The sequence below is a fragment of the Taudactylus pleione genome, unplaced genomic scaffold, assembly GCF_031769625.1.
Source record: "Taudactylus pleione unplaced genomic scaffold, aTauple2 ptg000436l, whole genome shotgun sequence".
Classification (NCBI taxonomy): Eukaryota; Metazoa; Chordata; class Amphibia; order Anura; family Myobatrachidae; genus Taudactylus; species Taudactylus pleione.
Window position 1 is genome coordinate 10,627,819 of NW_028284838.1, and position 24,489 is coordinate 10,652,307.

The 24,489-nt window shown below is 43.4% G+C and overlaps 1 protein-coding gene across 1 annotated transcript in view; it reads left to right on the top strand.

Annotated features, from left to right (window-relative positions):
• The window catches only part of ERICH6 (glutamate rich 6), a 95,201-nt gene that overhangs the window by 50,295 nt on the left and 20,417 nt on the right, over window positions 1–24,489 (top strand). Inside the window, exons 7-11 of the mRNA XM_088447708.1 lie at window positions 81–182; window positions 2,974–3,134; window positions 5,523–5,590; window positions 16,640–16,791; window positions 19,533–19,618. Coding sequence (XP_088303834.1) covers window positions 81–182; window positions 2,974–3,134; window positions 5,523–5,590; window positions 16,640–16,791; window positions 19,533–19,618 — 569 coding nt within the window. The remainder of the gene's footprint in view (window positions 1–80; window positions 183–2,973; window positions 3,135–5,522; window positions 5,591–16,639; window positions 16,792–19,532; window positions 19,619–24,489) is intronic.

The following is a 24,489-nucleotide window of genomic DNA, read 5'->3' on the forward strand; positions in this document are numbered from 1 at the left end:
TTCATATTTTAATAACAAGTATAATATTCAAAAGATGTAATTGTCTGTATAGTGTGGGATTTACTTCTCTTCTGCATTAGATTCTCAGGGACCAGTCTGTGAAGACACTGTGTGAATACTGTGGAAAACCTTTGAAGCCATTTCCTTTAGAATATACCACAGAAAAGTCATTTTCTGAAGAGGTAATTGTATATAAAAATATTATGGAGCAATAAAAATTAAATGCATGGGTGGCAAAGTGTTACTGCAGGGGGATAAACGTGTGGAGTTTGTATGTGTGCTCTGGATTCCTCCCATGACCCGAAAACATAATGGTAGGTTATAATATCATTGGTATTTCTAAATGTAAGTTGTACATTCTACTTCAATTTATCATGGAATAAGAGAAATAAAATAGGGAACAATGGGCCTGAAACAGATATGTACATAGTGCCGATATTTATGCAGTTGAGCGATTATCGGATGACTGCATTTGTCACGGTTACACTTCTCTTGCGCCAAGGTACCTTGGTGATGCTGCTCGCAGTGAGGATTTCTTCTCAAAGTGATTGATAACAAGGGGGCGGTTTCGTGGAGTGGCAGTAAAAAGGCGCATCTCACCCGACAACTGCGATCCAATATGCAGAAAACACAGTGCCAGTATCTTGGTTCCCTCAGCCATTCTGCACGATCATAGGATTACTCAGATGGTCGATTATCAAAGGTTCTGCGACCACCGCTGCGTGTTTGTACGAACCTGCTTGGATCTGAGAAGCCTCCAGTGGGATTCTCAGTACATTTCCAGCCGGCTACAGCAGTAGCATATTTTCGCACAGCAGCTGCGTACGGGATCACAGTTGTGAATACATTACCGTCCACATCTCTGAATCAGGCCCAATATTAGAAAATGTATATTCCCTACAAGGGTAACACTTACCTGCAAAGATACAGGAGGTGATTTTATTTCCCTTCTTAACTCACAAAAAAAGATAAATCAGACTGGCCAAAGACGCCTATTAGCTCACTTGTGTGAAATAAATATAGGTGTAACGCTGTTGGTCTGCACATGTAGAAGTTACATTAGGTATATACAGGCCTGATTCAGAGATGTACGCTATTGCCACCGCAGCTGTGATCCCGTACAGTGTACACAGCTGCTATGTGATAATATGCAAATGTATCAGATGCCGGGAGATGTAATGAGACACCCACCGGCAATTCTTTGCAAATCCAAGCATCTGCATACAAAGACCCAGCATCGGTCGCAGATCATTCGATGTTAGCAGTCCTGAGTAACTGTATGGTCGAGCAGATTGCCTGCGGGAAACGAGAAGCTGGAGCCATGTTTACTGTGTATGGGTTCAAAGATGCAGGCAGAAGACGCAGAATCGATCTAAATCGATGTTATGTTTCTTGGGCTAAATCACACATTAACTAACAGACAATTTTTTTGTTAGTAAATATCTGATTTAGCCCAGGAAACACAACATCAATTTAGATCAATTTGAAATTGATTAAAATCGAGCATTGGTAAATTTACCCCCAACACTGCGTCAGCCCCAATGTATAGAGCTCAGAGAAAAAATAAATAAAAATACTTGGTTTAGTGTTACAGGTGTGTGGGAATGGGAACGTGGGAAGAGCACAGCATATGTACATCCACACAAGGAAAAGGAAGCACAGAGCAATGCCTAAAGCACTCACCCTCAGCTTGTTTAATAAATGAGTGTTATCATGTCTGCAAAACAGTCACCAACAGCAACAGGGAAAACATCTCAGAGATGTAGCTGTCGCCTTACAGTTGATCTGTCACCTGTGTTTAAGGTACAGATCCAGAATTTAACTATTTAATAAATTTAGCTGTCTTAGTAAAGGTGCAAACGTTTTCACAGCATATATTTAATTATGCTGTTTTCAGGGTCATGTTAGCATATACAGGGGGTAGAGCTGCACAACATTTCTTTTGCACCTTTGTGCTCCAGCCAATCAGTTCCTGTCTTCTGTTTGAAAAATGACAGTTGGGAGCTGATTGGCTGGAGCACCATTTATCATACTTAACGAGTTTTAACACTCATTGCGTAGGATAAAACTCATTGATAAATGAGGCCCTATAAACTTAGGTTCACACCAGCAATATTTTATTCCATGTTTTGTATTTGATTCTTGGTACTCATCACCACTGCAGAACTATATCAAAAGCTGTTTCGGGACCAGCCTAAAGGCCTGGGGATATAAGGGTATATACAGTACTTGCAGGATGATTCCCTCTGAAAACGATAATAACTACAAAGGAACCAGAGTAGAGTCATCGTCTGCTATATAACTGGTCTGTGTGCTTGATTTATGTGGTCCTTTACCAGCAGGGCAGACGTATGTTCCTGCCTGCTCCTGTATGATCTAAACAGTGTCTAATAAAACTTTGGTGGAATAAGAGTGAATGAGTGATGCAGCATGAAAATTCCACAAGCACTGAGTAGTTATTGCTGTGAATCCAATTTCATCCATTTATTTTTTTTTCTAATTCCCAATGCGGTGCTCGTTTGAACCTCATGTAGCTCTTATATAAATCAGAAATGTAAAAACACATTGGCATTAAAGTTATGAATAAAAAGTTGTCACAGCCACCGGTAAAGTTTAAGTTTGGCCTTTTTGATGCAGTTGAAAAGCTTTTTGTACCTCGAACAATGTTTCTCCAGCCCGTATGTGTGTGGCCAATTGTGAAAGATGTGGTCCAAGAGTTGGATTTGACATGACAGTTGTGGATTTGACATGTGGCCATCATTTGACATTTACCATTCAACCCAACCGACATTCAAAAGGCCCCAATCACATGTTTATTAGGAGTCATGCTCCATATAGACCAGTACACATTGTGATTAGTGGTCAGTGATGCCTACAATGTTACAATCACAGTATTTGTGGAGATCTTTAGTCTTGAAAATATAGAAGAACATAATCCAGGTAAACAAGTAATAAAACTCTCTTCTCTTTTAGCTATTTTGCTGCAGGCAGTTTAAGAACAAGTTCCAGTATCTTTTCAAAGAACAAAAGCAACTGTTAAAAAGAGATAAAATGGAGATGATATCAGTGGCCCCGCACCAGCCTTATGGGAGTGATGTTGAGAGACAAAAAGCAAAAGAGAAAACTGCACAAAGGTAATAGGTAATATTCTGTCTCCAGAGCGCCTCTCACTTTCCCACGGGTTATTTTGGGTGCCTCTGAAGCCCGAGCGAGGCATTGTGTATGAGGAAATACTGTCTTGTTAACACTTACCTGAAGTATATAAACAAAGCGTGGCCTGGAACATTTCTTGGTGACACTGTATTTGCAAAATGTTCATTTCCCAGCAAAACACAATTTGCTTTAACATTTTCAGCACATCACTTCAGTGCATTATCAATCAGCCAGCAGGTACAGTATACATCTACCTACTACATTGCTCTAACCAGCTCTGATCTTCATCACAGTAGACCTTAGTGTTAATGTGGGGGCTGACGGCAAGCCACAGTAATAAGGACACTGGGCCTGATTCAGAGTTGTACACTATTGCATTCGCAGCTGTGATCGCGCTCGCAATTTATGTGTGAAAATTTGCTAATGCCTGCCAACAGACTCCCCGCCTGAAATAGCGTATGACGACGGACTGAGCAAATGTTGCTACACCCATTTCCCCTATTAGCGTTGTGTGCAGATCTGCCGGGGGTTATGAACACACCAACTTCTCGAGATAGTCCTGGGCTACGCAGATTTCGGGTCAACCTCCTCTCTAAAAATGGCCTCTGAGACTGTGGTTCTGTGATTGGGAACACAGCCGGGATCGCAGATACACCCTTGGAACTCCCATAACACATCCAAGGTCCGGCCTCCAACTACAGCTGGCACATGTGTGTTTAGAATTTCCTACTTTACGCATGTGCAATAGCAAAGAAATCACTCAATATCAACATAGCATACAACTCATCAGGCCCATAGTTCAGTCATTTGGCCTAGTACTGGTATGATATTCAACATTACCACAATCCATTTCTTATCGTTATATATTCTGTCTTTCATATAACTGTGTAGCACTTCTATCATCTGTATGCAGGGGTATATTAACACCTAAGGCAGCATGTGTGTAGCGGGCCCCCGTCTCTAACCAGTAGGGCCCCCCAAGCCCCACATGTTACCTTGCTCCGGTAAGCGGGTCCCTCCTCCTCCGCGATGCCATCTTCAAATGGCACATGGGCACAACAGAGCTAAGGCTCTGGCACAGTGCCAGGGTCTTTGGTTTCACTGGGCGGTGCCATCTTCCCAAAGATGTCACAGGGAAGATGGCACCATGGGGGAGGAGGGACCCGCTTGCCAGCACAAAGTAAGTATACTCTTGGTGCAGGGTGTGCGGTGCGAGTTTCTTTGGACCGAGGATCCCGTATGCACTGAAACACCCTACACTCATTATAATACACCTTCGCCTGTATGCATATCACTTGCAATTCCAGCCATGGGTAATCAGGAGGATAATCACCAGTTTCTCTCTGTAGGGGGTTCCCACCTTTGTCAGTTGCATCATGGTCCTCAGTGCTGCAACACTAGACATGACAACAGTAGCTTAGCTTACATTCATGCTATGTAGAACAGATCAGAGTTTAATGGCTAATTTATCATTGTACACAGTGCCGGATTAAACCCTGTGGAAGCCCCCAGGCAGACGATATCCCGGGCCCCCCTCACAAATTATCTCCTAATGCTTTTTTAATTTTACCAGCCAACAATTGTAATAAATTGTACGTAGGTTGCACCAAAATATTTTTTTACAAACTGACAGCTGACAGAAGATTGTAGTCTTTAGGAGACAAACTGTAATGTGAATCTAATGTCTCTGGTTTATGTATTTTAAGTTGTTAATGGGTACATTACATTAATACAGTATTTTTTCTATAGAGTCTTTAAAGTTTTCGTTTCTTTGAGTTGATTTGTTTTTTCCTGAATAGCGGGGAAAAGAATTAAGATAGAGAAAAAATAATGTGTCGATGTTGTACAAAAGTATTCGGGTTAGGATATAAATGATTACAGGTTGAGTCTCCTATATCCAAATATTCGGAAATACAGAATATTCTGAAATACGAAATATTTTTAGCATGACTGAGAAAGTGAAACCTTTGCTTTCTGATGGTTCAATGTACACAAACTTGTTTAAAGCACAAATTATTAAAAATATTGAATAAAATAACCTTCAGGCCTATAACACCTATAAGGTGTATATGAAACATAAATGAATTTCATGTATGTACACAAACTTTTTTTGATGCACAAAATTATTAAAAATATAGTATAAAATGACCTTCAGGCTGTGTGTATAAGGTGTATATAAAACAAAAATGCATTCTGTGTTTAGATTTGGGTCCCATTCCCAAGATATTTAATTATTTTATGCAAATATTCCAAAATTCGGAATATTCCGATATCCAAAATACCCCTTGTCCCGAGCATTTTGGATATGGGAGACTCAACCTGTATAACCAAATGTTAACATACCTAAAGAAAGTATTATTTTTATAAAGGCTAAGAGAAAGGCACATGGCGAACGTCTTTCAAACAATGATCACGGAGCCAGTGACTGTCACGGAATGTAAGTGTTTAAGAATTTTGTTTTTTATTTTGTCATATAAATCTCACTGATCAGGTTCCTAATATACCACATGATGGAATAGAAACTGTGAGAAGGCACTAAAATGAAATAATAAGATAATAATGTTCAGATACTCTTCTGCCAAAAGTGATGTTTATTAACAAGTCATTGTGAAAATTGGGCAGCACAGACGGTGTAATTGTTAGCGTTACTGCCTCACAGCAATAAGGTCATTGGTTCGATTCCCACCACGACCCTACTTGTGCAGAGTTTGTATATTTTCCCTGTGCTTGCGTGGGTTTCCTCTGGGTACTCCGGTTTCCTCCCACACTCCAAAAATATACTGGTAGGTTAATTGGCTCCCAACAAAAATTAACCCTAGTGTGTGTGAGTATGTGATAGGAATATAGAGTGTAAGCTCCACTGGGGCAGGGACTGATGTGAATGGGCAAAATATTCTCTCTGTAATAAGTGTGCGATATATAAATAACTGGTAATAAATAAAATTGTACATTTATTTCCAGTAAATGGCAATTATGGTATAGAAAACATGGCTCATTGTTGCATGTTCTTCTATGAGGTGTGAGCAAAAATGAGCCATAAACATCAAGCTGCAACAGATTGTTCGAGGCTTCTACAGAACCTTGTGGTATCGGTCTTGTATGTGAATGTGAATTTTAGGTGTAGTGTATACTACAATAGCTGTCTTTTAATATCAAGTTCCATAATTTTATTGTTACTTATTTTTGAACTGATATTCTGTTCGCTAGCATTGTACAATAAAAGCAAAACAAACACAAAAAAACGGGATGTAGATATGAGAGCGCTGGTCTCAATCCCGACGCTGGAATCCCGACAAGGGACTTAAGATAGGCGTCGAAATATCAACGCCTATCTTAATCCCGATGCTGGAATCCAGGAAGACGCATGCCAGGACGAAAGTAAGCCAGGGCGCGCGTGTCTTAGCTACGTGGGGGTAAAGTGTTAGGTTTAGGTAAAAATAGCAGGGTTAGCGTTAGGTTTTGGGGGGGAGGTTAGGGTTAGGAAACCCTAGGGGGGAGGGTTAGGGTCAGGCACCACTGGGGGGAGGGTTAGGGTTAGGCAACCCTAGGAGGGAGGGTTAGTGTCAGGCACCACTGGGGGGAGGTTAGGCACTAAGGGGGGAGGGTTAGGCACGAAGGGGGGAGACTTAGGTTGGTATGCAGTCGGGAAGCCAGCGGACCTAATCCTGACAGCCGGCTTCCCGACTGCTTAATCCCAGCGAGGGTTAAATGACAGGCGTCTAAATCTAGATTGAAGGAACGCCGAGCGCGGATAGCCACAGGGCTTTAGGTTTAGGGTTCCCGGGGGGGACTTAGGGTTAGGCACCCTCCCGGGAGGTTAGGTTTAGGCTAGGGAAGGGGGGTTAGCGTTAGGCACCCCCGGGGGACTTAGGTTTAGGCGGTGGGGTAGGGGGGGTTAGGTTTAGGCACTTAGAGGGAGGATTAGGGTTAGACACTGGGGGGGAAGGTTAGGGTTAGGCACCCCTAAGGGAGGGTTAGGGTTAGGGGTTAGAAATAGGTTAGTGAATACTTATCTTTGACGATCGGGATTTCCTCCTCTGCCAGGATGCCGCTGTTGGGATTCCAACCGCTGGGCATGGGTCCGGCGGTAAATCATTCCGATTCCCTTAGGTTTAGGCACTAACAGGAAGGGTTAGGGTGGGGAGGGTGAGGGTTAGCCTACGAGAAGGGAGGGTTAGGGGGAGAAAGGGAGAGGGTAAGTATACTTATCCGACCCCTGTTGGGATACCAGCCATCGGAATGCCGCTGTCGGTATTGTGACAGGAGGCATCCCGACAGCCGGCATTACATACCCATTCCAAAAAAAACAATAGGTCATTTTATGTCTACTTAAAAGAATTTGCAATCGCAATCTTAAGATATGATACACGCAGGGTCGTATTTATTTTGGGTGCAGGGTGTGGGGTGCAGACCAGCCTCTTGGTCCGGGGGGTGCCTGCACTGCACACCCTGCACCCATACTTTTTTTTCTATGCTTACCTCTCAAATGTCCTACGGAGACATGCAGAGTATGCCTGGAAAATGGCGCCGGGGGCATTCTCCCGGCATCATGCACAGAAGGAAATCACCGGGAAAATGGCTGTCGCAGCATTTTCCCGGTGATCTCCGCATGCACAGTTGACTCTGGGCACACTCTAGTGCCCGGAGTCTATCGGTGCTGTCAGTTTGCTGACTGCAACCAGGGAGAGAGGAGGGGGCTCAGGACGGTGAGTGAACACGGGCCCCCTCCTCTCTTAATACACCCCTGACGATACCTTTATACTGTAGAGGGTATATTTACTAAAGTGCAGGTTTTTAGAAATGGAATTGTTGCATAGCAGCCAGTCAAATTCTACTTATCATTTATCTAGCACCCTCTAGAAGATAATAGTTAAAATCTGATTGGTTGCTATGGGCAACAACTCCACTTCTAAAATCCCACACTTTAGTTTATATACCCCAAGAAGTGTTTGCAAGGTTTTATTAAGAAATTGAGCTGGAGGAAGTGTGAGCATGCACAGTATAAGGAAACAGTTATACGATGAAGAGTAGAGTGGCAGAATAACAATTATAACAGATTAAATATATAGCATGATATAAAGGCAGTGATGTATTTATAAATGTTGTAGGATGTGTAATGCACATGTCCCAGGGGTCAATTGGGGGTCACCCCTGCACCAATATCTGTCCGTTGCCCCTCTAGTGTATTATACTGTACTTGCTCCAGCCATGTATTCCCAAAGAGGGTGCTGACCCAGCAGTTAGCAAAGTCTCTGACACTGGGCATAGACACACTTAACACCCACCCTCAGCACATATTTGGAAGGTCACCCCTGCACGGTGAATGAGCCTTTGAACACAGACCCCCTCAACCCTCACAATGCCTTTGCCTCCTTTTTCGTTACGGTTGTGCGGTGATGCGGAGAGCAGAGGCGTACTATGATGTGTCAGTCTTCATTGCAGCACTGCTAGATCTGCCCCTGACACTCTCCTTCACCCACTCACCCACTCTCTCTTGCTCTCTGTCCCTCTCTCTGGCCCATATGCAATAACGCGTATGTTGCAGGAACAGGTGTAAATCTGGCGATTTAACAAAATGACATGTGTTTCTCTCTCTCTCACCCATTCGCACTCTCTCTCTTTATTTTATGTACCATTTATGCAGTGATCAAGCCCTTACACTAGATTCAGTCCCGGTTGTTGTAACAAGCTTCACTGTAAAGGTGTAAAATGAGCAGTGTTCCCATCCATTACATGACTACAAGCAGTGTGTGCCCAGCTGCAGCCTTATTTACCCGCTGTTTCCATTTCAGACTATAAAAAAGCTTTATCCGCAGGTCTACTTTACTATTACAAGAATGATCTGTTTACATTTACATTTATAAGGTCATTTATATGATTTAGTATTTACTAAATTGTCTGTGTCTCAGCCTGGCTTGTTCTAATGAGTAAAATGTACATATGTACCGTTGTTATTGTGGTCACTTCTCGAGGTATAATTGTATTGTAGTCAGAATATACTAATTCCTTTTTGTTGTATGAGCACTAGGAAAAATAAGTATCACAGTCCTCAAACACAGCTCATTTTTCTATAAATATACACTAATCAGCGTGTGCAGTATATGATTTTTGCTGTATACATTTATTCTAATGTATGGAGATTGTCAGTTGCTGGTCACAGGCTGAACCCACTACATGTATTTGTTTTGTTATTTTATTTCATACTAGAACATAATATACGGGTACTATTATGAAAACTTGCAATGTCAAATGTGTTAGAAAATATTTATCTCAATTGAATGATAAATTAAAAAACTTATTCTTAATTTGTACTTATACTAAGTAATATACAGATGATTTTTTTTACGTGAATGTTTATGCAATTTGGTTGGTTTTTATTTCCAACATATAGCCTTTATTTAACCTTCATATGCTAGTAACATTTTTCCACCTGTCTTGTCATGGCTCCAGCAACGTGCACTGGTAGATCTGTCTTACAATGTATCTATCAGTGATAGTAATATACAGTCAGGTGCATAAATATTGGGACATTGACAAAATTTTCATATTTTGGCCTCTATTCACCACCACAATGGCTTTGAAATGAAACAAACAAGATGTGCTTTAACTGCAGACTTTCAGATTTAATTTGAGGGTAATTACATCCAAATCAGGTGAACGGTGTAGGAATTACAACGGTTTCTATATGCGCCTCCCACTTTTTAAGGGGCCAAAAGTAATGGGACAAACTAAACAATCCTAAATCTAACTTTCACTTTTTAATACTTTGTTGCAAATCCTTTGCAGGCAATTACAGCCTGAAGTCTGGAACGCATAGACATCACCAGATGCTGGGTTTCATCCCTGGTGATGCTCTGCCAGGCCTCTACTGCAAATGTCTTCAGTTCCTGCTTGTTCTTGGGGCATTTTGCCTTCAGTTTTGTCTTCATCAAGTGAAATGCATGCTCAATCGGATTCAGGTCAGGGGATTGACTTGGCCATTGCATAACATTCCATTTTTCAGCCTTAAAAAACTCTTTGGTTGCTTTTGCAGTATGCTTCGGGTCATTGTCCATCTGCACTGTGAAGCGCCGTCCAATGAGTTCTGAAGCATTTGACTGAATATGAGCATATAATATTGCCTGAAACACTTCAGAATTAATTCTGCTGCTTTTGTCAGCAGTCACATCATCAATAAATACAAGGGAACCAGTTCCATTGGCATGCCCACGCCATGACACTACCACCACCATGCTTCACTGATGAGGTGGTATGTTTTGGATCATGAGCAGTTCCTTTCCTTCTCCATACTCTTCTCTTCCCATCACTCTGGTACAAGTTGATCTTTGTCTCATCTGTCCATAGGATATTGTTCCAGAACTGTAATGGCTTTTTTAGATGTTGTTTGGCAAACTCTAATCTGATCTTCCTGTGTTTGAGGCTCACCAATGGTTTACATCTTGTGGTGAACCCTCTATATTCACTCTTGTGAAGTCTTCTCTTGATTGTTGTCTTTGACACATATACACCTACCTCCTGGAGAGTGTTCTTGATTTGGCCAACTGTTGTGAAGGGGTTTTTCTTCACCAGGGAAATAATTCTTCTGTCATCCACCACAGTTGTCGTACGGGTCTTTTGGTGTTGCTGAGCTCTCCGGTGTGTTCTTTCTTTTTAAGACTGTTCCAAACAGTTGCTTTGGCCAGGCCAGACTGTTCCAATGTTTTTGCTATCTCTCTGATGGGTTTGTTTTGATTTTTAAGACTAATGATGGCTTGCTTCACTGATAGTGACAGCTCTTTGGATCTCATACTGAGAGTCGACAGCAACTGATTCCAAATGCAAATGTCACACCTAGAATCAACTCCAGACCTTTTACCTGCTTAATTGATAATGAAATAACGAGGGAATAGCCCACACCTGTCCATGAAATAGCTTTTGAGTTGATAGTCCCATTACTTTTGGCCCCTTAAAAAGTGGGAGGCACATATAGAAACCGTTGTAATTCCTACACCGTTCACCTGATTTGGATGTAATTACCCTCCAATTAAATGTGAAAGTATGCAGTTAAAGCACATCTTGTTTGTTTCATTTCAGAGCCATTGTGGTGATGAATAGAGGCGAAAATATGAAAATTCTGTCAATGTCCCAATATTTATGCACCTGACTGTAATTGCATCATTTCTTAACAATGGGTACGGTAGGCCTTATGGGCTCCATATCCCTGTGTCCTAGGGCAGTGGTTCCCAAACTTTTTTGAATCACGGCGCCCTAGAGTATCAGAATTGATTTCATGGCACCCCTAAACCAAAAGTTTCTCATTGAGAAATTCACAATAAATAAATAAATTAAGTAAATTGTGCTTACTTGTCATCCTTAGGGTCAGTTATGTGGTAGTAGACAGGTTTGTCCTTCTGTTTATCCACATATTTACATTACATTGACTATAAATAATTTGATTTGGTGCCAGACCACCAACCTGAGGCACCCCTGCAAGTGTCCTGAGGCACCCCAGGGTGCCACGGCACACAGTTTGGGAACCACTGTCCTAGGGGGTTTTTGGCCCTAAGTAGGGGAGCTAGCAGAAGATTCTAAATCCTGGGTAAGAGCTGCTCTGCTATTTGGTGTCACCGATAAGCCAGAACGCGGAGAGAGGAAGGGGAGAGACTGTGGGCTGCCCCAGCAGCTGCAAGAGCGATGCGTAAGCCCACTGTGTGCTGAGAACAAGGGGCGGTAATGCTCCCAATATCGGCACACATAAGGGACGTGGCTTTGCGGACTGGTGCCATGCCCCATTCCGCTGAGCCAAACCCCCATTTCGCGCACGCCAATGGCATGCGGATGACCTCCAACCAGCCGAGCTATGGCACAGAGTATCACCCAGGTAAATGACGCCTCTGCATCCCTGCACTGATTGATCCACTTGGATCCTAGCCAGGTTTTAGGGGGTTAGGGTCCTGGTCCTGGTCGGACCTCCCATTGGTGTATGCTGGACAGAAATTTGACCCAGGGAGTCTATTCTGTGACGCTGAATGGATTTGGACAAAAACTTCACAGAGTGGTAACATTGGATCCCAGAAGACTTACTAGGGGCTGGAGGTCCTAGTCGGAACTCCCGTTGGTGTGCAGAACTTTGAGCCTGTTCTGGGCCTTCCACTGGATGGATTTGAATGAAAACTACACAGAGGGGTGCCAATTGGTCTGGTATGCCTAATGGAGTAGTTGGCGTCCTGGTTGGACCTCACGGCAGAGTGCACCGGGCAGAATGTTGTCTCAGGGAGCCTGTTCTGGGCCTTCCACTGGATGGATTTGGACGACATCACATAATAAACGTAATAACTTGAAGATGCACCCCTGCACTGATTGGGATGAAACCAACGTGAGGTGGTCCAGTTGGATCCTGGCCAGGTTTTAGGGGAGTTGGAGTCGTGATCGGACCTTCCATTGTTGTACAATGGGCAGAACTTGGACCCGGGGAGCCTGTTCTGGAACTTCCACTGGATGGAGTTGGACGAAAACTTCATAGAGTGGTAACATTGGATCCCAGAAGACATACTAGGGGGTTGAGGTCCTGGTCGGACCTCCCTTTGGTGTACACTGGGCAGAACATTGACTTGGGGAGCCTGTTCTGGGCCTTCCACTGGATAGATTTGGATGAACACTTCATAGAGGGGTGGCAATTGGTCTGAGATGCCTAATGGAGTGGTTGGTGTCCGGGTCGGACCTCACTATGGAGTGCGGCTGGCAGGACTTTGACCCAGGGAGCCTGCTCTGGGCCTCCCACTGGATGGATTTGGACGACATCACATAATAAAACTGTATAACTTTGAAGATTTAAACCTGGGCAACGCCGGGTACTTCAGCTAGTTATTTTTATATTTTTTTCCTCTCTGGACATGCTGGCACATATTGTTCCACAAGTGCTGGCATTCCGGGGCATTACACCATTAATCCCATACCCATTGCCACCAGGAATGCGGAGAATAGCTCCGAGCTTTCAACCCAGGCCTGGGGACCCAGAGCTTCCAAGGAATTCCAGGGCTGAGATGGTTTTCTGTATGGCAAGGGTCCCATGCTTTGTGTCCTTGCTTTAGAGTAAGCCCCCCTGGCTTGTTCAGCCCGGTGCTAGCGATTAAAAAATCAGGTTGGAGCCAATGCCGAAATTCTCCCCAAATTTCAGTACCAGACCAGGCTGAGAGGTCCAGGGCTGATTATGGCTTTGGGAGGGGAGACTACATGGATTTTTTTTTTTTTTTTACATTAACAATTTATTTAACAATTTCTTTACTGCTTTACACACCAAAGCCTGCACAGATCTTCCCGAATTGAAAAATCGTTGGGATATTGCAGAAATAATAATGTACAGGAGAAACCAGTAAGTTCATTTTGTTTGATACAATAACATTAATTAGGCAGACTAATAAATCCAGGACCCCTCACTATTGGCTAAAGGGAAGACCAGTTTGAGAGAACTTGCTGATAGTCACCACCTGTTTTGTAGCAGTGTCACAAACGGTATGCAGTCGGGAAGCCGGCGGACTTAATCCCGACGGCCGGCTTCCCGACTGCCTTGTCCCGGCGAGGGTTAAATGACAGGCGTCTAAATCTAGATGCCTGTCATTTTACCGACGCCAGGAGACTGGCGCCCGGCATCCCGATCAAAGTGATGTCAGGCGCCACTGCGGACAGCTGCGGGGGGGAGGGTTAGGTTTAGGGCTCCCGGGGGGGACTTAGGGTTACACATCCCCCCCCCCCCCCCCCCGGGAGGCTAGGGTTAGGCTAGGGGGAGGGAGGGTTAGGGTTAGGCACCCCTGGGGGACTTAGGTTTAGGCAGCAGGGAAGGGGGGGTTAGGTTTAGGCACTTAGAGGGGGGGGTTAGGGTTAGGCACTGGGGGGGAAGGTTAGGGTTAGGCACCCTAAAGGAGGGTTAGGGTTAGGGGGTTAGAAATAGGTTAGTGAATACTTACCTTTGACGATCGGGATTTCCTCCTCTGCCGGCCTCCTGGTGTCGGGATTCCAACCGCTGGGCAGGGGTCCGGCGGTAAATCATACCGATTCCGTCGCAAACATAGAGTCAATTGCTGTATACCATTTCAACTTGTGGGTCCCATGCCATTACGTTTTAGCGAGGTCTCTTGCAATGGTATTTATACAAGTTTACATACAGCAGTGGTTCTCAAACTTTATTAAAACATGGCACCCTAGAGTATCAACATTTTAAAGTAAGTAAATTGTGCTTTCGAGCTTAGGATAATTGTGGGGACACACTGAACGTTATATTGTTCGATTATGAAAGGCAGGTGTGTACAACTGATATGTCTGTGAACAATGTTGTACAGCACAGCCGATGAGGATATATTTAGCTTATATATAAATTCATCTGGATGACTGTACAGCCGACCTGCCAAATGTGCGATAAGTTGGCCACAGCAGTGGGACAACCCAAGTGCCCCCCAGCTTCATACTAACCCTGCAGCTTGGCTCGTCCCAAAATTGTGTACTTTTTACAGCCTGGTTCTGCTTTCCAGTGTATAAGGGCAGGAAGGACAGATAAGCAGTAGAGGGCCCAGTTGAGGCAGCTCACTCTTTGTGTGAGTGGAATTTGGCCCTATGGGATTGACACTGCAGTGGGCTATCTTACAAATGCATAGAGGGTCCCGGGCCACAGTGTTCGGCACCACCGCAGTTACTGTAGGTTTGTCAGGGCCAGAAGATATTACTTGGTATTCCCGTCACAGTTCTGTTATAAAGAAGGGTGAGACATAAAAGAACTTTCATATGGACTTGGCTATAACACCCAATGGTCCGTTTTGCATATATATATATATATATATATATATATATATATATTTGTTATCATTGTAATGTGTTTAATGTGAATTTTTTTGATTGTAATAAAAAATTATTGGATTATCTCTTTTACCCATGATTTTTTCCCCCAAATATTACAGGGGTTAGTTTTTGGGACATGAGATATTATAGATACATGTAACATCTGCAATAAGATTAAGCGCCAATCACATGGTTTATCTTCTTTTGATTTGTTTTCCACTGTAAGGGGGTGGTGTTATACCCTTTTCCTTCCTTGTGAGGCAGCTGATTTTTTGTTCATTGTACAATATGGAGTATCTTTTGTTTTTTATTCGTAATAGTGTGGTCTTTGCTAGATCCACAGGGTGGGGGCGGGGAACAACAGACTAACTTACTGCTCTGTAGCCAGCCCCTGCATTCAAACCACCCAATACCAGGGCTCAAGGGTGTCAACTAATCGTAGGAAAATTAGAGGTTTTAAAATGCCAAACTCAGGGATTTTTAAGAGATCGGAGTTGAGTGGAGTTCCTAGCCTGAGTGGCGGGACATAGGAAGAGCTGGGCACAGGAGTCGGGAGATCCTGCCAGCCTGCCGTTCACGGACCTTGCTCTACGAAGGTCCAGCGAAAGATATGCTGCCAACGCATATAGGCTCCCTCAGGAGCTGTCCCAGGTGTGCGGCTGGTGTGCTGGCTGGAGCCAGGTGACTGGTCGGCACAACCTACTCGTTGCGAGCAGAGGACTATCAGACAGCGGCAGGGATCAGCAAGACACGGACGGAGAAGCCATTTCCCTGTGAAGCATGGCGTCACACACCAGCCTATCTCAAACGTAGCTTTCCCCAGCCAAGGCGTGTTAGTGTGATGGAGTAACTGTTACCATATCTAATACTAAAGGCCCCCCTGTTTTAGGAACATGGTGGGGTCCTCAAAGTTTAGATAATACTACTGGCAGTTCTGTATATACTGTATATAGTTTGTAGTTGTTGTTTTTACATGACTATATGTGTGCTGTGTAAAATAAAGGTGACATTGTACCTTTGCTATTGTGTCATTCCTGTGCTGTCCAAAGGAACTCGTAAAGGATCATGGGTACTGTGCAAGGTGGTGAAGGGCGATAGGCAAAAATAACGCACGCATAATCCTGATATCCTCACAAGCAGCCATTGACATCACAAGTGGGCGGGCATATTGAAATGGCTCTGCTGGTCACACACATCAGGCGGATGATTGGTAAGTGTGTAAGCACTTACCAATCGTTAGATAGGTCGACTTTAGTTCTGTGGTGGTGCACATAGTTGTGCTTCTTTTGTCCACATATTTTATGATTGGCAGCTACCTGCACTGGTTTTGCCTATCACATTATATAAATAATATATAAATAATTTAATTTGTTCCTGGTCTACCAATATGTGACACCCCTGCAAAGTGCCCGACGGCACCCAGTTTGGGATCCACTGACATACAGTACAGAAATGTGAGAAGATACACCTACTGGTGTACTCTTGTGAGTTTTAGTGGAAACCACATTTAAAAGCTCAAAAACTTTTTTAAGGATGATAATTGCCACTGTTTCAAAATATTGTACATTTGAGATGTATTAGGTGATTAAAGCCAGAACACTTTGTCATGCTGGTAATATGTGAATTAATATAGCACAATATATTGCTTTTTGATGATTTCTTTTGCTCTATATGACAGATGGGAAGCCAATGAAAACCATTTCTTACCAGCTTTCTAGTGCCCCGCCAGTAGGAGACAACTGGACGATTGCTCCAGAACATCCAGATTCCATAGATGGTGCGGATACGCTGGACAATGAGCTGTCGTTCTATGACTTTACAAATGAAATGGTAATCTTTACAACCTAAAACAAGGTTCTAAAATATAGCTCTTAGCATGGAGAGTAGGACAGGCAAGATGCAGTGCATGCTAAACACTCATATCCTATAGATTGTAAGCTTGCGAGCAGGGCCTTCCTACCTATATATCTGTCTGTTATTACCCAGTTTTGTTCTATTAATGCTTACAATTGTAAAGCGCAACAGAATATGCTGCGCTATATAAGAAACTGTTAATAAATAAATATCAAACATATATCTGCTTACCTCTGTGCTCCACATCCATACATTTATATAATCAGATTGAGTTGTTTATGTTTTTTGCTTGCAATTACGTGACATCTCTGCCGTTGTCTCTGCATGGGCTACATGTGCTGTCACACTGCAATTAATAGCGCAGTGGGGAAAGTAGACAGAAAGTGTTTAGTACATGTTGCAGGAGAGCATATGAAGATCAGTAACATAAAGTCATGTGATGGGGATAAAACTCTTTTTAGAGTAAATGACAATTTATCACAATAAATATATTGACAAAGTAATTCTGTTTCTTGTAGTTTATTTTTAAAATAAAGAAAGTAATGCTTTATTGGAGAGATAAAGTTTTTTTTCCTTTTGTACTCCCCACTAATGCCATAGTGATCAGAGGGCAGAGGTGGTACTTGCTGCCCTTCCTAAATAGGTATTGCCAGACATGACGACTTCTGGCTATACTTTTAGATATCCACTGAGGGCGGTAGCCTATGTTGAACAGACGAAAAACCCTTTCTCTGCTGAAAATAGCCATACATAGGTCTCTGAGGGGCATACTGTATGTATTATAATTTGCATTTTAAATGCGATTGTGATATGATAATATTTACTAATATTGCATTGTGATATTCCATCATATCACAGGGATGTATAATATTAAAGGTGTCGGGACAGAGCTTGCGAGAAATCTCTGTGCCAGTGTTGTGTCCACACCAGTTTTTCGCAATAGTGAAAGCCTGCACTTGCCAGGGCACACTGTGCACATGCCCACCAAGGCAATGGAAAAGGAGCTTGAAGCCTGGGTGTGATAGGACACAGGTTGCATACAGGAAGAAAATAAATGTTATCACAAAAATTAAATAGAAAAAACTTACCTGCACCCAGGAATCTCTAATCGGTGATTGGCTCCTGTAACCCGATTGGCTGATCTGTGTGGTCAGCTGAGGTGCGTGCCGGCACTTTTACTGCACCTCAGATGATCACACGGCTTCAGCTGGCCGGGCTAAACAGCAGCTCACTGATCAGGGATCTCTGTGTGCAGGTAAGTTTTACTTTATTTATTATTATAACCATTTATTTTCTTTCCACATGCAGCCTGTGTCCTATCAGACACAGGCTGATCACAGAAGCCAGCTACGGGTTCAGCTCTGCCCGTCAGATGTCAGGAAGGGCAGAGCAGGAGTACGGGGAAACAGAACAAAGCCTCTAATAACATTATCTGATGATACCATCATTTTAGAAGTGTTTGATCCAAATAGATTTAACAACTGAAGTTTGTTATATCTGGGCTGATCGCATTTCCCATCAGGGGTATGGGAAATGCGATCACCATGATGTGAAATTTAGGGCATGGAGCTGGAGGAGATTTTTACCAAATCTCCTCCAAAAGCCCTCTGTTAAATTTATGTGAAACTAAAATAATGTAAAAAGAGTGTGAAAACCCCAGTTTTCACATTAAGAAGAAAAAGTATTCATAAATATGCCCCTATGGGAGAAATATAATGAAAATTTGTATTACATCAGACACACAGGTGGTGCGTTCATTGAATTGTTGGCTATGCATAGATGCCCGTACAGTGCGCATAATTATGCCGAGATATTTTCCACCTAGGATAAACGTTGTACAAGTGCACACTAATAATGATGAGGGCATGAAGTCAAGCGCAGTTGTGTCCTGAGGGGGGTGCTGGCCGCACCCAAGTGTCACACTCGGAGGAGGTGACACCAAAATTCCGGCTCCTCTGCAGTGACAGAAGCCAGGTGCTGCAGTGTGACATTCTCCTGCAGACCCCGGCTCCTGTCATAGAAGCGTGCTGACAGCCTTCGGTGCGCAGGGATAGTAATAGAGAGCGCCCCGGTGTCACCAGCCCTGGTAACGCCTCTTGTCAACCATACAGATAGGGGCGTCCAATTGCAGAAATCAATACGACCCTGCATACAGGTAAATATTTGCATTAGGGCCTCATTTATCAACAAGTGATATTCTTCTTGTCACTCGTTACTAATCTTAAATGGTGCTCCAACCAATCAGCTCCTAACTGTCGTTTTTCAAACACATGACAACGATGACAGTTAGGAGCTGATTGGTTGGAGCACCATTTAAGATTAGTAACGAGTGATAACAAATATATCACTTGTTGATAATCACTTTGTTCCATACATGCAATGCACAAGCAGTTACGGCAAATTTGTGATCAACCTTATGTTTGTAGGTTTAGGTAGCTGTAGTAATAATAATATCAATGCACAATAAGTTATAGTAATAAATAATAATATATTAATAAATAATATTTCAATTATTATTAATAATTATAATAAGTTAATAAATAAATAATATAAATGCATAATTAATAAAGATGAAAACGTTTACATCTTGTATCCTGATTATTTTTGTTGTAGATGTCACTTTTCTTGGCTAGTTCTCCTTTAATAAAAAGGCAGTAATATTTATTTAAAAGTACCATGCAGTAATAATACTACAAAACATTCATGCTTTATTTCAGATCATGCCAGAGAGATTTGTAGAAAAATACTACAGAACAGGAAGGAAATTCCTCACAATGTTTCCAGATGGATCTGCACAGATATTGTATCCTTTCCTATTGCTGCATTCCACACTATTAGTGATGACTTCTTAGCATGCACTGACATTCGTTTTTCTCGCCTATTCATAGTATGAAGAAAACTTTATGCAATTTTTAATTCATAGAAAGTTATTAGTATTTGAGGATAAACCGCACATTCATGTTGCAGCATCTTCAATGCTAAATTGAAGTCTCATTTGCTAAGCATTTGTTTTCATGTGAACAGAAAGTCTTATGTGTAAATGTATTAATTTACTTTACAAAGCTGACGCCTGTCTGCGTTTCTTCCGCAGGCTTGACAGGGCCAAATGTGAAACGCAAAGCCCAGAGTGTTTTGCATTTAATATTATTGCCCTTTTAAATCCAGACCCTCCGATGAGCAGTGGTTTTGAAAAGCCACCACTCAGTAAATACTCCCCAAAATATGAATCACCAGCTTAAATGGGATGCAGATAATGGCTAACTATGTCAGATGCTTTTATCTTCTGAACAATACTGAAATTCCAAAAACATGTCCTTGACATAAAATAGACCAAAGAACAGAAGTACTATGCCAGTTGGCGTGATATATTTTTTGTTTTCGCACTGCCTGTGCCCATAACGGGCATAGACACAATTTGGACATACTGACTTTTATAACAATATAGACAGAATGGGGTGTGATTAATTTATTATATGTTATTATTTTATTTGGACTATATCTCCGGGATGCAACCCACTTGACATATCTGTGACAATACACCACATGTGCATTCACTTTTTTTGGGTGCAAGTTACACCCATTTTACTAACAACTCTGCATGAGCCTTATTGTGTCTATTATTTTGTCACCAAGGCTGAAAATTAATTTAGTTGTCCCTTTTGCGAAGCAGCAGAGTTCCATACAAAAGGGATAACATAACATCCTATACCAGGGGTGGCCAAAACATTAATAGCCATCTACATGCAGACACTCGACCGGTAGATCGTGGTGACATCCATCAGCAGCCAATGAGAATCCGTCTGATTCTTACTAGTCTACTGCACTGAAGCCGCGGCTGTCTCTGTCGGCTGTTTTGTGTGACAACAATAGTCAATAAGAATCAGGCTCATCCTTAATGGCTAAGGCCAGGGCCATAAGGAGTGGTGCCCTGGGTGAGGCTCAACCGCAGACCCAGACCGCCATGCTCGCCCATTTTTGCAATCACTATTTATGGGCACCCGCCAGTTACACATGTGGTGCGCGCACCTCATCCTGTCCATATTCAGTGGCAAGTGCTACCTGCTCCTGGCCAGTGACAGCAGGGCACCTGAATCCCAGAAGTGTCATGTTCCAGAGCAGATGGCCTGCATGTGTGAGATGCAGGAGGAGACTGGTGGCCATCGAGGGGCTGAGGCACTTCCTGTGGTCCCTGCCCATGGCCCCCGGGGAACTGGTTCAATAAGCAAAGGCAGAGAGACAATGCAGCAACACCTGGTCCCTAGTATACAGCTGCACCCCTATCTCAGAGACGGTATGAAATCGGGAAGCCGGCGAACGTAAGCCCGACAGCTGGCTTCCCGACTGCTTTATCCCGGCGAGGGTTAAATGACAGGAGTCTAATTCTAGACGCCTGTCATTTTCCCGACGCCGGGAGACCGGCGCCCGGCATCCCTATCGAAGTGATGATGGGTGCCGCTGTGGACAGCCGCGGGGGGGGTGGGTTAGGTTTAGGGCTCCCGTGGGGTACTTAGGGTTAGGCATCCCCCCAGGAGGTTAAGGTTAGGCTAGGGGGAGGGAGGGTTAGGGTTAGGCACCCCCGGGGGGGACTTAGGGTTAGGCATCCCCCCGGGGGACTTAGGTTTAGGCGGCGGGGAAGGAGGGGTTAGGTTTAGGCACTTAGAGGGGGGATTAGGGTTAGGCACTAGGGGGAAGGTTAGGGTTAGGCACCCCTAAGGAGGGTTAGGGGGGTTAGGTTAGTTGATACTTACCTGGGGACGATCAGGATTTTCAGCCGTGTCGGCCTGCCGTTGTTGGGATTTGAACCTCCGGACTTGTGTCCGGCAGTAATTCGTATGTATTCCCTCAGAGACACCTGGTCCCTTATGTATAGGTGTACCTCTGTCTCAGAGACACCTGGCCTCTTTATATATTGTAGGTGCACCTTTCATCCCTGTCTCAGAGACACTTGGTGGGTCATTCAGACCCGGTCGTTAGCGCCGATGCGCTCGGACCGGGTCGATGGCCCCCCACAGAGCATGTGCACGACGGCGCCGGCGCCGTCGTGCGCATGCATGAGACCCGCTACGACCAACAGCGCCGGTCGTAGCGGGTCTCGATCCAAAGGGGGCGAGCTGTCGATGTTGATTGACAGCTCGCCCCATTTGGAAGGCGGGCCGGGGGCTGGCAGCCCAAACAGAGGCATTCCCATGGGAACCCCTACCATTTGGGGGCTGCCCCACTGACATCACTAGTGATGTCAGTGGAGAGCTTCCGGCTCTGACAGAGCCAGAAGCTCTCCGGGGCTTACGACAAGTGAGACCCTACCCTAGGGTCTCGTCGTAAGCCCCGATGGTCGCGATGGTCTCTGACCATCGCGACCATCACCGGAGCGGTCGTTAGAGCTGTGGGTGTTAGTGGCAGTGGCGGCCGGTCAGGATGCAAGTGGCCGCCCAGTTTCTGAGCGACCGCTTGCATCCTCCGACCGCCTCTGAATGAGGCCCTTGGTCCCTGGTATATACCTGATATCATAGTTTTACACTATTATAGCATTTTATATTTTAGAAATAAAACTTGTGGAACAGAATACCTTTCAGACCTTTATTTATTATGTGCAAAATCCACAGCGCTGCAGCCAGAAAAAAATATATACAGTGATTGTGTGAAAGGATATGATAATATTATCACAAATAACAGTAAAAAAATGTAATGTATTAAAACATTTTGAATGTAATGTATTTAGTTTAAGTATAGATTATTTAAACTGAAATATCTGAATGCTTAGCATGAGTCATTTCTAATAACGAGCAGCGTCCATGATAATTATACCAAACTTTCTTTGTGGCTTTCCCTCCTCATGCAAGTAACAGGAGCGAATGTGCCAGGAATACGATAGTAGGTGCAACTTCACTGATAGTACAACAGATGCTAAACAGTACACATCAATTGTAGCCTGTGAAATGCAAAACGAACAAGACACAAATATAAAACTTTAACTTGTTTAAAGTCCACTCTAAGAAACATATACAGTCAGGTGCATAAATATTGGGACATTGGCCCTCATTCAGAGCCGCTCGTTAACAGCAGTACGCTCGTTGCGTTCCGATGTTGACTAACATAATTTCTTCTATTTTAGTTTTTGATTATTTTCGACCCAAAAGACCTTTTGATTTGGACTCTTATATATTTGCTCTTGGTAAGTCCATTTTTTATCTTGTATTTGCGAACTAATTAGCGCATTTTTACTACTTACTCTTGTGACTTGTATTTGCGAACTAATTAGCGCATTTTTACTACTTACTCTTGTGACTTGTATTTGCGAACTAATTAGCGCATTTTTAATACTTACTCTTGTGACTTGTATTTGTGAACTAATTAGCGCATTTTTAATACTTACTCTTGTGACTTGTATTTGCGAACTAATTAGCGCATTTTAAAATGCTTAATAATCAATTTAACTTTTTTGAGGTTTCCCTTTCGCTTTTTGTGCAAACATTTCAACCCATTTTGATGTACTGTGTGAAATGTCGTTTTGCAGTTTTGCCAAATGTGTGTTTCGCATATTTTAAGTTTGGTCTAGCACAAAATTTAGAAACAAAAATGCACAGAGTGAAATGTGTCAAATAATTTTTGTGTTTAATTTCAGTTTGGACGTATCATGACAATACCCCGGCATGTAAGCAGCAATGGATGGTATCATCAAGCTGAGTTGTTTTAATTTACTTTTGGGGTGGGTCAATAGCCTTACATTGAAATCTTTGAATTTCAGGTAGATCTGGGGCGGATTGTTCTGGCTATGCTCCCGGAAGCCGACCAACCTCAATCTCGTCCCAGGCGTAGGCATCGTAGGCATGCAAGGCCCCAGATATTTCGAACACGTGTCACCCTTTTTGGAATGCCCGATGATGAGGTTTTAAGACACTACCGTCTACCTCCCAAAATCATCATAGACACTCTCTCATTAATAGAAAGTGATCTTGAGCGGCAAATTGACAGTCCAACAGCAATACCACCACTTACGCAATTTATGGCGGTGTTACATTTCTGTGCCTCAGGATCGTTTCAAACAACGGTGGGAATAGTGGCGGGCATCTCCCAATCCTCCTTTTCCCGGATCCTGAGGGCAGTGATGGAGGCACTTTTCAAGCACCTCCATCATTTTATTCAAATGCCTTTGGATATGGGTGCCCTTAGTGTGGCCAAGGCCAATTTTTACCAAATAGCTGGCTTCCCACACATCATAGGGGTTGTGGATGGTACTCACATACCACTTCAGCCTCCAGCACGGCTGGAGGCCATATTTCGAAACAGGAAACACTATCACTCCCTGAATGTAATGGTGGTATGTGATGCCTCCCTCCAGATCCTGTACCTGAATGCTAAATTACCCGGAAGTGCACATGACTCCTTCGTCATCCGGCAATCAGGGATATGGCACAAATTAAACAACCTACAAGCTGGTGATGCGTGGCTTCTGGGTAAGTGGAGACCTTTAGTACCTAACAATGTTAAGCTTGATACACAGTGTTCCTGATGTTGTCTATTCTTTTTCACAGGAGACAGTGGATATCCTTGCATGTCCTGGCTGCTCACTCCTTATTTGGCTCCCACACCAGGCCCACAAAGTGCGTATAATTCCGCACTTACAGCCACCAGGCAAGTGGTGGAGCGCTGTATCGGCCTTTTAAAAGGCCGATT